General features: G+C 29.5%; 1 protein-coding gene across 1 annotated transcript; it reads left to right on the top strand.

The window, feature by feature from the left end:
• The first annotated feature begins 6039 nt into the window (after window positions 1–6039).
• Window positions 6040–13076, top strand: LOC135671351 (leucine-rich repeat protein 1-like). Its single transcript, XM_065179401.1, has 6 exons — window positions 6040–6363; window positions 8769–8840; window positions 11448–11591; window positions 11906–11977; window positions 12073–12144; window positions 12799–13076. Exons 1-6 carry the CDS (start codon window positions 6137–6139, stop codon window positions 12866–12868), a joined length of 657 nt encoding a protein of 218 aa, XP_065035473.1. The 5' UTR covers window positions 6040–6136; the 3' UTR covers window positions 12869–13076.
• Window positions 13077–13214: the final 138 nt, after the last annotated feature.

Here is a 13214-nt window from a genome sequence, read left to right as displayed (position 1 = left end):
TAATTATATAAATAATGTAATTTTGATTAGATGTTGATCAAGACTATCGGTCAATAGAAAATAAATATAATTATAGTAAAATTTTTTATTGGGATAATTTTGATGGGAGCGACTCTCCTCATTATTTATTTTAGATCCTCTATTCTTAAAATATTAATTTAATATAAATTATAAAAATATATAAATTAAGATATTTTATATTTTTTTCTTATAAAATATTAATTTTTTTATTTACTTATGACACTTAAATTTTAATAATTATTATTGAATATTTATATAGTTATTCACATGCATATTAAATAAATATGAAATATTATTACAGTATCATATGATTTTTTTACTGATTAATATTTAATAATAATTATTTATAATTTATATATATTATTTATAATTTATATTCCTAAATTTTGTCTAATTTATAGCTTTAAAAATGGCTTGATATGATATACTTATTGGGTGTAAATTATAATAAATATTTTACTATTTATATGATATATAAAAATATATTTTATATAATTATATTATTCTTATAGCCACCAACGTCCCCTAGACTAATAAATTTATGAAATTATATTATAAAACAAATCTTAAATAATATTTAAAAAATAATATTTATAATAGTATATATAATTATGAGATCTTGATAATCCCAAATGAATATCTATTTCAAATAATTATAAGATGAGATAGGATAATACTATTTTGGATATTCATACAACTCAGGATTATATATCCAAATATAGTAATACTATTCTACAAAGATAATATTAGTCTTCCATAATTATAAAATCTTATATAAACATTAGATATGTTAATATTTAACTGAAAGATAAAATACATGTGATATCTATAGTTCAATAGAAAAACTCAAAATATTATATTATATTTATTATTATTATAATGGTATTCCCATTATATTATTATTATAATGGTATTCCCATTATACTATTATGCTTCTAATGTTTCTATTTTTTAGATTAAATTATTATAAATAATTTGAGCATATACAATTTATACTATGTATATTACACCTCATGTATTTAACTTTTCAAAATTCTATGGAACAAATAATTAAAATAAATAATTAGAAAATATCTATTTATGCTTAATTTTGTGATAATTATTAATAAAATTTAGATTTCATTATAGTATACAACTTACACACTAAAATTTGTTAACAAGTTATTGATTAATACCTCAATAAAAGAATTGATTTCATGTAAAGCATTCAAAGAATTCTAAGACATATCCTCATTATGATTGACAAACTTGTGAGGATAAAGAATGTTTGACATGATGAGTCTTTATTATGTAATTCATTGTTATTTTTTTAATTTTATTTATTTAAAATTTATTATAGAATAAATAAAGGATAAGTGAAACTTAAATGAGTTGACTGTGTATTTAGGAAGAATTAAAATTAAAGTGGGAATGATCTTATGATATTTTGATTACTACTCAAGAAGTGGTTAACAATAAAAGAAAGTTAAAGTATAATTTATTAAATAAATCTTTATAAAGGTTATAAAAACTCATACAAGAAAAAATTTTATAGTAAAATACTATTTCTATTGTAAGAAATGTAAGAAGGACTATAAGATTTGCTTTGTAAAGGAAAGATATAAGCTAACTTTTGTATGTTTTGAATTAAATATTATAAAAGTTTTTTTAAATATTTGATAGATTATATTTGATAGGATTTCATTTTAACTTGAACAAACCAAAGGAGCATAAAAGATTCATCATTACAAGAGAACATCTTAAGCGATAGTTATAATTACTTATTACCTATGTTTAAAGATAGTTCATCTAATGAATCTTAAGAATATATGATATTTTTTATAATTCTAAAATTTTAATTTTTTATCCAGAATTATTAGAACATTATCATTCTTTTGGTAATGACAAACTCAGTATATTTATTATTCAATAACGATTAATTATGAAATTTTATATAGTAGTTTATAAATTAATGTGAATCTTAAGTTTGTAATGACTCTACAATCAAATGTATAAGATGAAATGTAGTTTCATGAATTCTTTGAGATTATATATACTTATATTTATAGATCATTCCATATTCTCTATTGTATAAAGAAAAAATTTTATCACCTTTATAGATGATCTATTGAAACATGACTATATAAATCTAATTCATATAATATCTCAAGTTGTTAATGCCCTTAGGTATATATAAATAAAATTGAGAAATAATTAGATAGAAAGGTCAAAAAAATCAAATTCAATAAGGATAGTAAATTTTATGGATGATTTTGATCTTTTAGCTATTTTTTTATTAATTAATGAATTAGCATAAGTGATAATCTCATATTTTAATATTATGGAGATACATGTTGATACTCCCTTTATCATTTTTTATTTGAGAGTTTGTTATTTCTTAAATCACTAAACGATTTGATGAAGGTAAATAATAAAATAATATTGATTAACTCTCACATGACATTGATATCACCATTGATGAACTTATAAAATAACGATAATTGATAGTTTTGAGAAAATATTAAAGAGAAAAAAAAACCTATCATTTTTTATGATTATGTGGTATATATACAAGAACCAGATTATGACATAAGAATCAAAAAAACTTTCTTATTATTTTTCATAAAAATGATAATTATAAAAAGTGTTGCAATACAATGAAAAAAAGTTAAAATTAATGGACCAGAATGATGTTTAAATAATCATCAAATTATCTATAATTGTAAAAGAGTTTGATTGTAAATTGATCTTTAAGACTAAACATAACTTAAAAGATAATATAGAATTATATAAAGTTAAACTTGTGGTCAAATATTTTACTATAAATATCAATCATAATGAGGTATTTTTTTATTTTTAAATAGATTCATTAAGAATCATTATGATATTGGTAGCTCATTATAATCGTGATTTACATCATATAAATATAAAAATAAGTTTTTTGAATTAGGATCTAGATGAAAAAATATATATGAAACAACATAAAGGATTCACAAAGAAGGAAAAGAAAAAGTTTAGCTTGTAAATTTAGGAAATATATATATGACCTTAAATAAACTTCTAGACAATAGTATATAAAATCCTATGATACCAATACTTCATTTAGATTTTTAAAAGAATATTATTGATTAGTGTTTATGTTTGAAAGTTAGTAGGAGCAAATTTGTTATGTTTATGTTTGAAAGTTAGTAGGAGCAAATTTGTTATATTAATCTATAGATGATATTTTTTCTTTACCAACAATAATCTTGGCTTATTGCATGAGACTAAAATATTTCTCACTGCAAAAATTAAGATGATTGAAATAACTTATGTTATTGGTATTGAGATATTTATGAATAGATCTCGAATATTACTAGAACTATCTCAAAAAAAAGTATATTGATCGAGTCTCAAAGAGATTTAGTATGTAGTTTTATTCAGTTACTAATGAATTTATTGTTAAATCTCGGATTTTGATGATGAAACTAATTAATAGTGTTTATGATTTGATCTGCGTTTTGAGTGACGCAGGAAGTTTCGATCAAGGAAAGACAATTAAAAGCAAGAAGAATCATGTTGAGCCGAAGTAGAACATGTCAGAAGATTGGACGTCGAGTTGGATGATCGATCGACGTATCAGCAGAAGGCTTCGGGCCATGAGTTTAGGTATCGGGCCAAGAAGAGCAAAAATTGTGCTAAGGATATCGAAGTTACGGAGGTCAACTAATCGATTGGGCAATAGGCTGTAAGAGATGATGATGCGCCGAAGAATCGGACGAAGCGTCGATGAACCAATGACATACTGGACAACATGATTCAAGCTTTATAATAATTGTCTAGATCGAAGTAGGTTTTATTTGTGCAGGATTAACTACAATAGTGATCAAGGCATAAAGCAAAATGAAGTCCCGGAGTCAAGAACAAGCTTTCATTGAGAGTTTGAGAGTTCATCGGAAGTTCGAACGTTTCTTATGGATATGTATTTGGAAGTCTATTATATGTTTAAGTCTATACCATATATATAAGTTTTACAATAAGGATGCTGTGTAGATATTAGAGTTACTCATAAATAAAATATTGAAAGACTATAAATAAAGTAATAAGATATTTATAAAAAATAAATGATTATATGCTCACAAGAGATCAAATCAAGATTTTCATATGTTGAGTCTGCAAATTACCTCAACAATAAGGAGATCCATATTATGATTTATATTTATATTAATTGAAGGAGTAATTTTTAAGAGTAATATAATGCAAATTATATTATTGAAAATAGAAGATTTTGTGACATGCTTTGATGCCATTAATCAAACTATATGATTATGAAATTTTATCTTAAGATTTGGCATGGTCAAACTTAATTGCCAAGTCACTAACGATACTTTATGATATATTGCAACAAATTTTTTTTTCTAAAAATGATAAGTATTCTAATAGTTTCATGAGTTATGATATAAAATAGTTATGGAAATAGTTCAAAAATAACTAATATCAATTGAAAAATATGAGTTTCACTATATTAATTGATAATCAATTTATTGAGATCTTATAACCTAAGGTGTTTAAAGAATATGTTATTATATTTAAGCTCGTGAGCAACTCAGATATGGTGATGTAGATATCATAATTGATATTATTTCTTATATAATTAAAACTATTTATTTTTGTTATTCTATTCACACACACATATATATATATATATATATATATATATATATATATATATATATATATATATATATATATATGGTTAAATGACAAACAAATTAAAGATATCATTATGAACTGTATTAGGAACGACTAATTATATTATGGTACATAAAAGATAGTATGCCATTAATGATATATAATCACTATCACTAGCATTGATAATCAGACTTAAATAATATAATATTATTATATTTATTAGATTTATTGGCTTATTTTATAAAATTTGTGATCATATATAAAATATTTTTTAAAATTTTTAGAATCTAATTAGAAAAAAATTTAAATAAAATTTTATTTTATTTTATTTATTATGATTTTAAATTTTTTTACATCTTATTAATTAATGAGCTAAGTGAGAGAATAAGATATATTATAATTCTAATTATATTTTGATTAGAGTCATCGATCAATAAAAAAGAAGTTTAATTATGATAGAATTCTTTATTTAGGATAACGAGGAACTCTTATAATTATTTATCATAGCCCCTCTACTCTACCTCATAGGGATTATATATAAAAAATATTATAGTTCTATTCTTATCTACTTTTAGTTTTTATTTCATCATTTATAATAATACTATAAAGGATAGAAAGATGTCGGATGATGATGTATTTAAGAAGAAAGATGATTTGAGTGATATCAAAAAATATATATTTTAGATTTAATATATTATTATTATTTAATTTTAAATTTTACTATTAAAAAATATTTTTTTATAAAATAATATAATTATAATTTATATGCATGCCAATATTATCGTTGAGTTTCACTTTGCCAACCTTTCCCAGTAAAAAAAGAATTCCACTTTGCAGTGGAGACGGTCGGCTACTGTTGACGTGAATCAAACACTAATATAATGGAGTTAGGTCACACTCAACTTAGTTTAGTGGTCATGCTTTTCCTCGGAGGGATAAAGCATGAGCAAAAGCTTCTTTGTCTCCTTGTCTCTTTGTCTTTTTGGAACCCCTCCCCTCAACAAGAGAAGAAGCTGGTGGAGAAGACAGATGGAGGGAATCAAATTTGACAGGACATGATGAGAAGAGCTCGACAGAGGAGAGAGAATCGAATGACCATTTTTACCTCAAACTTCAAATGCCATTGGCTACTTGACAGATGTACGAACATACAAAGGAAGTTTAAGAAATGGGTTACAATTGAAATTGCAATAAATGACGTCCAAAGACCGGTGTCAGACTTCGATAGCTGTTATCCGAATCCAACCACATTTAAAACTACTGCTCTTTTTCGTCCCGCTCGTAAGTAACTATTTAAGCTAAAGGACTACGGACGCACAGTTTAAGCATCGGCTTCTCCTCTCTCCTTTTACTCCTCCTGTAGTGGACGCCTTTCGCATTCCCACCGAAACCAACCCACCTCGAAGTAGCGCCGAATAACCTAAACCTAGATCTCGGTGGTGCGAATCCTTGGGCGAGGGGAGCCATGGTCGTGGCTGCCGACGTCGTAGCGAGAACCCTGGCGGTGGTCCTGGCGGTGGCTTTGCTGTCGCCCCGGTTGGTCTCGTCCAACTCCGAGGGGGACGCGCTCTACGCGCTGCGGAAGAGCCTCTCGGACCCCGATAACGTGCTGCAGAGCTGGGATCCGACGCTCGTGAACCCGTGTACTTGGTTCCATATCACCTGCAATCAGGACAATCGTGTCACTCGCGTGTAGGTGTACTTGCGCCTCTGCATTCCTTTCTCCCCTCCTAGGTTCTCTTTAATTTACATTCTTTTTCCCTGAATTTATGAATTTATCGGGATTTGAGTGGGATTTGTGTAGCCGGACTGCATTTGTTAGCAAATTTGGAATTTTTTTTCCATGATTTGATGGTCGAGTAGTAGTTTGCTGTTAATTGTTATGATGTAGATTTGGTGAAACTTTTGGGAAAATATGTAAATTGAGAATCTTGTTGGAAGATTGAGGATATTGTGCTTATATATACATGTATTTCTTTTTTCATGTTTTTATTTTCTCCAGTAGTTGAACAACTTTTTATGGAGTTGGCAAGTAATTATGAAAATATCATCAACTTTCTGGGTTAACAGAAGCTACTATGAATATCTTAATTATCATGGTATTTTAGGAAATAGAGATAAAGTACGAATATTGCTGGGAAGAACTTCCATGAATAAATTGCATCCTTTAGAGTGCAAAGTACAAAAGTAGGCATAGTTAGTTCATGCGTAAAATTCCTTATTAGCAAAAAGTTGAAGCATTTAATAAATTAATAACATAGAGAGAAATGGGAGGTTGGACGCATCAAGAATGTTTGCTGTCGTGTCATATTCTTTATTTTCCTTTTTGGAAGCATTTAAGCAATTAATTTGTATTGTTTGGCTGTGGTGCCATTATTAAGTGAAAAGGTTTTGTACAGACTGCTTGTCTCTCACCCCTCTTCGCTTACTGAATATAATGAAGGTATGAATTGATATTCTTATTGCTAGTGTCCCGAGCTTTAGTTTTCAGGAGGAGAAGGTTATTGGTGGTAAAAGGGAGTAATGCATTGTATTGAAAAGGGTCCTCGGAGAGGAGTTTGTGGCATGGAAACTGTCAAAAGATGAGGATGGTTATGGGAAGTGACAAATACAATTTAAAGAAAATTCATGAGAATGAACAGATAAGGAAAATCATGTGATGTATAAATGAAATTTGACAGAGTAAACAGAGTTAAATCAGTGTTCTTTGTATATGTCATCAAGATTCTGGATTCAACATAGTTATTGTATCCTTTCATGATTTATATAGATGTTTAAGAATGGTTAAGATAGGAACAAAAGGAGATAGTAGACATGGTAAGTATCCTTCTGTGCTTTTAATATACCATCATAAGGTTAATATCCAGTATCCGCTAATTCTTTCTGTATAAATTTATGTTTCTGTTATTAAAGCACCATCGCAATCAGCCAATGAAGCTTGAAACTAGACTAGATTTGAAAACGTTTAAGACAACTTTGAAAGAATTGTCAAGGAATCTTTCTTAAGATGCTAAATTTATATAGATAATGTGCCAGCATGCCTTGTTGGAATTGTCAATGTCTCAATAATACTTGCCATTAAGAAGTACTGTAGTAGCAGATTCAACTCATGCTCATAATGTAACTTTGTGATATCTTGCTAATTTGTTATATATGTATCGATGAAATCTAACTTTTGATAAGTTGTGTTACGCTATTCATTTCTCATCTATACTCCAGACCTAGTTATTGGAGAGAGGGAAATCTTTATTATTTGCCTGAAATTCAGTTTTTTTTTTAATCTCCACCCGATCTTTTAATATAATAAGGCTTAAAAAGTTAATGGTGTTGTTGTTGGCTGGTTTCAGACTTCATCCTTGCGCAGAAATTCTTTTAGAGAACAACTGCTCTAATTCCATGACATGTCTGTGCAGAGAACATAGTCCAAAAAGTGTAATTTTTCTGTAGCTGTGGTGTGCAGCACAAAAGGAAAGCTAGTGATTATTACACAAATTTTCTATGGACAATATCAACTTAATACTACATGAACTTCCACAACTTTTGGTGCTTAAGGAAGTTGACATGTTGTAGTTCGGTTAGGGGATAATCTAAAACTAAGTTAATGCTCAAGTTTATGGAAGTTCCTGAATTTGATGACACATTAGACACTTAATAAAGGAACAGTAAGCAATAATTTCCAACAGATGAACAGGAAAAGTTACCAATTTCTAGAATCTCTATGACAAATCCATTGACCATATTTATTTCACCTGGGTACATGGCAAGTTATTTTTCCTAGATGGTTACAAGGTCTATGATCTATATGTATTCTCCTCTATTTTTGAAAGCATAAGTGTTGGGGTTTATGGTGATGGAATGCAATTGATGTAGTTCACAAATTAGTGGACACTATTTGTTCATTGTAGACATTGAGTTTTTGACCAAGTTTTAAGTAGGACATCTAACACTTCTGTCCATGGTTCAAATATTCAACTTTACATATTCTTCCTCATTGCACGTTGTATTTTTTGTACTGTCCACCTTATTTGCTTGCAAGTTATCCTTTATCTTTGATCAGTGTGATATTTATAATTTGCTCTATATGTTGCTTTTCACAGGGACCTGGGCAATTCAAATTTGTCTGGCCATCTTGTACCTGAGCTTGGACGTCTAGAACATTTGCAATATCTGTAAGAGGGTCTTGTCTTTACGTATGAGGTTCATGTGCTATTCTTTATTCCAGTGCTTGTCTATTTTGCCTGTTTGCTGTAAACTCATCTTGGAGGTAATGAATGTTTATGATATATAGTGTTTTAATTGTCTCTTTGTTAAAGACAGTATCTGATGGAGAATTATTGATATAGGACAAGATGCACGGGGGTCAAAGAAAAAATATTTTTCTAGGATTTGTTAGTTGTAAAATAGAAGATTTTAGATAAGATAAAAGAAGGAAGAAAAACAACCAGGCTCGATCTGGCTTAAAAATTAACTTCGATGGATCAATGTTTTACACTACACATCTCACACATAGACAATGAAATCATACCATTGAAAAAGAAGTAACCACCTACAATTCATATATTTTATGGCTTAAAAATTAACTTTGAGGGATCAATGTTTTACACTACACATCTCACACATAGACAATGATATCATACCATTGAAAAAGGAGAAGTAACCACCCACAATTCATATATATTATGGGAAAAAGAATTGTTCATTATTCATTGATTGACGTTCTAATTTTAATGTCTTTTTGCTTTCTAAGGACCCCAAGTACAAGAATAAAAAAGAAAAATTACAGAAATAAGGAAGAATAAAATAAAAAACATACCATAAATGAAAATACATCAATCATTTTATATTTTCTTCTTCAGGAAAGAAATATTTCCTTATTTGTTTTGATATAATCTTCCTTGTTGATAAAATATTTTATTGATAAACTATTTCTTTGTTAATTCTTCAAACAAAAAGAAACTTCCTTTTTGGGATGAAAATTTTAATCAAATTTAAGATTAAGCTCCCATCTTTTTCCATAGTTCAATGAAACTTATTATTTGTCTCCTTGAGCAATCCTGGCATTCTGGCAACTAATGTTGGTCTGTGAAAAATGTTACAGTTGAAAACTTGATGATAATTGCAAGTTACCCACCTAAACTGTTGCAAATTAGGAGGCTTAAATATTCGAAGTCATTTGCTCAGTAAATTCAATGGAAAGAAGCTAATAGATTAAACTAGTTTTCAAACCATTTTGGCACTCTTGGCATCACGTTGTTAAATGCAGGGTTTTTAATTTCGAAAAATACTGTCCGGTATGGAGATAACTAAACACCCAAGAGATGATTAACTTAGATCTAAGGAGTGAGAGTATGATATTCTTTGACGCAATTCAGCCCTAAGATGTGAGACAATTTGTTTGGAGGATATTAACTTATAGATCTAAGGAATGAGAGTCTTATAATCTTGGACACAAGTTACCTCAGCCCTAAGGTGTGAGACTCCAAACACTTAAGAGGCTTATTGATGGTAGAAACCTTGAGGTTGTTAATGTGGAAGTTGGTCCATTAGAGGTGGGAATTGGAAGTCATGGCATCACTCAAATTTCTGTTTTCAAACTTGAAAGTTGTTAAATATGACCCACATCGACTCCTATAAGAATGCCAATTTTTTTGGTCTAGCCATTCAAGCTGCATCCTATTTCAAAGAGGACGATGCATAAAATACAGAAGATCCGTAAGTGTAGAATAGTAAATTTAGAGGTCAAAGCCCAACTTTAATATATTGACTATGAAAGAACCAATTTATATATGCACAAAATTCCATTTACCAAGAAATTTTGTTAGAAGCTATAGGTAAATTCTTAGATCCTTGACATTTTTAAAGATTTTTTATTTTGGAATGAACCAGCATTTTCATCATGAGCTGAGAAATGCTTCTTCTGATCAATCATTATTGTAAGACTTGTAGATCATAGTTGGGAAGCTTTTCTTGATGATATTTGGCTCCTTGTTTATTTTGAGGATTCTAATCAGGCTAAGAACAAGGATCTATAGTGTGTTCCATGCTGGTGCCATAGTACTTTTCTTGGACTAGGAAACAGCTAACCAAATAAATGTAATGGCATGAGGCAGGCACCCATGCTGTGTTCTGTTAATGTACCATCTCCAAATATATCATACAACATGATAATAATCTTTTTTTCAGCATCATCTGAACTTGATTGGAACTTGGTGGGATCGAGTGGAAAAGGATCTGTAAACCACTAGAAAACAAGGTTGGACTTGGTGGTGACCTGAGATTTGGTCTATTTGGCCAATCTTGACAAATTTGGGCATCCCACCAATTGCAGTCAAAAATCTGTTCAAACTAGGAGTTCAATTCAAGAATATTTTTTTAAACAGTCCAGCTTGATTCTGGCTTTTTGTGGCATATCCAATCCTACTTTGACCTATAAAACAATCACTTCTTATGAACAATTTATCTACTAACTTATGGATTATGTTTATAACTAAAGAGAAGCAAGCTATTTGACAGCTGCAGATTATCAATTGGGAATCCAGAAAGATTTCCTGCTTGATCTGTACGTTAGTTATGACAGAATTTATTATCTGCTGTTTAGTTGCTTATACAGGTCTCAATCATGAATTTGTTCATTCTACACTTTTTGTTATGAAATTTCAGTGATATTTTAATAATATTTGTCAATCTTACTGCTCTTCATTTTGTGTTCCTTTATCATTAAATAAAATATTTCTTGATGTCAATCATGGGTTCCATGATATTTTTTTTTCATATAGGGAACTTTACAAAAACAATATTCAAGGGGCAATACCAGCAGAGTTTGGTAATCTGAAGAGTCTCATCAGCCTGGACTTGTATAATAACAACATCTCAGGGGTTATCCCGCCAACATTAGGGAAGCTGAAGTCTCTTGTATTCTTGTAAGTTATGCAAATTTTCATCCTTTATTTAAATTGTGTGAGCGATGGTAAGTCAGTTTGTTAAATTTGTTTTTTGGTATTGTTTATGACGTTCTATTATGTAGAGGTTTTTGCTAGGTTTAACATTTGTGAAGTAAGCTTTATGTTGGTTGTAATATGATCCTAAAGTTCTGACAATCAAGGCAGGGCGAGTATCTAGTACACTAGGTTTATATGGTAGAACTTCGTATCTTTCTGCATTAATTTTAAGCCATTTCCATCTTATTGGCATATACTACAGATCTAAAGTAATTCATATATGTTTGTTTTTATAGACGGCTCAATGATAACCGTTTGACTGGTCAAATTCCAAGGGAACTTGTTAAAACTTCCAGTCTCAAAGTCGTGTAAGTGCTTCAATTTGGTTGTGGCATACATTATGTTATTCAGAATAGTGCATTATGTTAGCTAATAACATTCTTTTTTTTCCTTTTACTTTCAGAGATGTATCAAACAACGATCTTTGCGGAACAATTCCGACCACTGGACCATTTGAACACATCCCATTAAACAAGTACTTTTCGCACTCACATATTTCCTTGTGTTTGTGCTAGATTTAATCTGCTTTATTAGTTGCATGTTGGTTGTTGAAAACCAAGTAGTGATCAACAATCATTCCTTTTTTCGGTTGGTAGAACTTTGTAAATCTATGCCAATGGCTAATGGCAGTCAGTCACTTGAACTCCACTTCTATTGGTGTCATTAAAATTGAAATTTGCATCAGAATTTAGTCATTCGGTGGAATGCTGCATAAGTACAGCCTTAAGAACTGATGCTATGAACGAGAACAAATATGCAGTTCATGTATAGAGACTCTTAATGGGTCTTCAAATATGATTGTCAATACTGAGACTTGAAAAAATAAGAGCTTATTTCCCATAAGTTATCTTAGTTTACTATAGCATGTGTGATGTTATGGAATTAGTTATTCTTTTAATGCAATAATTTATGCTAGTCTAGTTAGATTAATTTGTTGTTTGTTATTCCTTCATCCTTCTTCACTAAAAGCAGCTGCTTCTACTTAAAAAGCAACCTTACCATGACTGATCCACTGGACAACTCAGTTTCTAAAGTTGGTGTGCCAATAAGCCATGATCATTTTGGTCTGTTGATTCAGTAGATTTCTTACTCTTCCAACTGCTTTTAAGTATCCCTCTCTCATGTGTAGCTTTGAGAACAATCCACGTTTAGAAGGTCCGGAGTTGCAGGGGCTTGCAATGTACGACACCAACTGCTGAAAGGTCTCGACGAAACAAGATGCACTTTGATGGCACGATACGTTTGAGAATAGCTCCTCTCATATACTGGACTTGCCTTTTAGTATGATGAATGTAATTTATCTTTGTCTGTGACCACCGCCCTTCAAAACAGAGTTGTCGTATGCTTATGTAGATAGGTGTATTAAGGATGATTCCTTGTTCTCAATAAAGGTTGGATTATGCTTCAGATCTCTCGGGATTAATTATTTAAGATCGTAAGTCTCAATTTGGGATCGATTAAATAAATCTTTTATTGTTATTAAGATATATATAAAAAGTTACATGTTTACTTAAATTAAAAATATTTAATATTTTATTTATAGTT

The sequence above is a fragment of the Musa acuminata genome, unplaced genomic scaffold (genome assembly GCF_036884655.1).
Source record: "Musa acuminata AAA Group cultivar baxijiao unplaced genomic scaffold, Cavendish_Baxijiao_AAA HiC_scaffold_1139, whole genome shotgun sequence".
Lineage (NCBI taxonomy): Eukaryota > Viridiplantae > Streptophyta > Magnoliopsida > Zingiberales > Musaceae > Musa > Musa acuminata.
Note: the sequence above shows the minus strand (reverse complement) of the source record. Positions and strands in the feature narration are given on the sequence as shown.